The sequence below is a fragment of the Dendroctonus ponderosae genome, unplaced genomic scaffold (genome assembly GCF_020466585.1).
Source record: "Dendroctonus ponderosae isolate FM_Combo_2020 unplaced genomic scaffold, Dpon_F_20191213v2 Dpon_F_20191213_1927, whole genome shotgun sequence".
Lineage (NCBI taxonomy): Eukaryota > Metazoa > Arthropoda > Insecta > Coleoptera > Curculionidae > Dendroctonus > Dendroctonus ponderosae.
The window spans coordinates 1-1,275 of NW_026018090.1; the positions used below are offsets into that span (position 1 = coordinate 1).

General features: G+C 49.3%; 1 protein-coding gene across 1 annotated transcript; it reads left to right on the forward strand.

The window, feature by feature from the left end:
- Positions 1-61: 61 nt before the first annotated feature.
- Positions 62-727, forward strand: LOC125503332 (rhamnogalacturonate lyase-like; the record flags this gene model as incomplete). Its single annotated transcript, XM_048663421.1, has 2 exons — positions 62-372; positions 430-727. Coding segments are annotated over 2 exons (597 nt in total), but the record flags the coding sequence as incomplete, so codon positions are not given.
- Positions 728-1,275: the final 548 nt, after the last annotated feature.

Sequence of the window (1,275 nt, forward strand, 5' to 3'; positions counted from 1 at the left end):
ACTTACCAAGTGAGTGGGTTTTCCGGATGATTTTAAGCGCGAGTGAACCTGCGTTTTGCAGGGCGTTTATGGAAGCGGTTACGGAGCTTTTCTGATCTCGCCTAGTCGCGAATATCATGCCGGAGGCCCGCTCAAGCAGGACTTGCTGATCCACCAGGACTCTTTGATCACCAACTACTTTGTGAGCAGTCATTTTGGCACCTCCGGATTGACGGCCCCATCTGGATGGACTCACATCTATGGACCTTGGCTGCTTTATTTCAACACTGGCACCAACAGCGCCATCCTCAGCGATGTAGCAACTCAAGCAGAGACGGAGAAAGACAGTTGGCCTTACAGTTTTGTGAATGATGACGACTATCCAGTGGACAGGTAGAGAACTTGCTGCTCCAAAAAGCCAGACTTATTTGAATTTTACCGTCTGTCCAGAGGCACAGTTAAAGGAACCATCACTGGCCAGCCCCTGGCTACGATTATGCTGTACGATACGGAAGAAACATCTTACGATGATCAGCAGCTGGGCTACGCATTCACTACGGAGTCGGACTCTAGCGGGTCATACACGCTGAAAAACGTCCGTCCTGGCACCTACAACGTGGTCGCCTATCCAGTGGCTGGACAAGGCAGTGAAAATGAAGCCAAAACGACCGTTACTGTAGCAGCAGGTAAGTTGCTGGTAAACTACCACCCAAGTGTAGCCTTTTTTTTTCGGTGAGGTTTGGAAAATGCTCTTTTATGCACTCCCAGAGCTGGTGGTCTGTCGCTCTGGGTTGTGTGGGACTCCAACTAAACTGTTTACCCACTAAAACCCTTTCCTCACCGCCGAGGTTCACTTCTGTCCTATTGGGCCCTGGTATTTTACTCCCTCATTATCCCTGTATATTCAATGAATTACAGAAGAATCTTGAGGGGAGTTCGCATGATCTGGTCTGGTGGAATTTCATCCCCTCCCAGGAGTCTTCGTCTACCTGTTGCATATGACGTGCAGTGACACATAACATGCAGAGTAGTTTCGTCCTCTAATTTGCAACTCCTGCAGGTCGGTTGATCGCTCAGTCCCATCCTGAAGAGGTGTTTTTGCAGGGGCCTGTCCTGTTAAAAAGGCCACTATCCTCCTCATTTTTTGCCTGCTGAGACCTAGCAGTTCATTTTTACGTACTGGTTGTGGAGGTCCCACCAAGTGTCTCCTCCCAGTACTTTCTGTGTTGTTCCAAGATCCACTGCCCAACTGCCACCCTAACTTGGGCATGAGATATACCACAAGCAGGTTCTTGG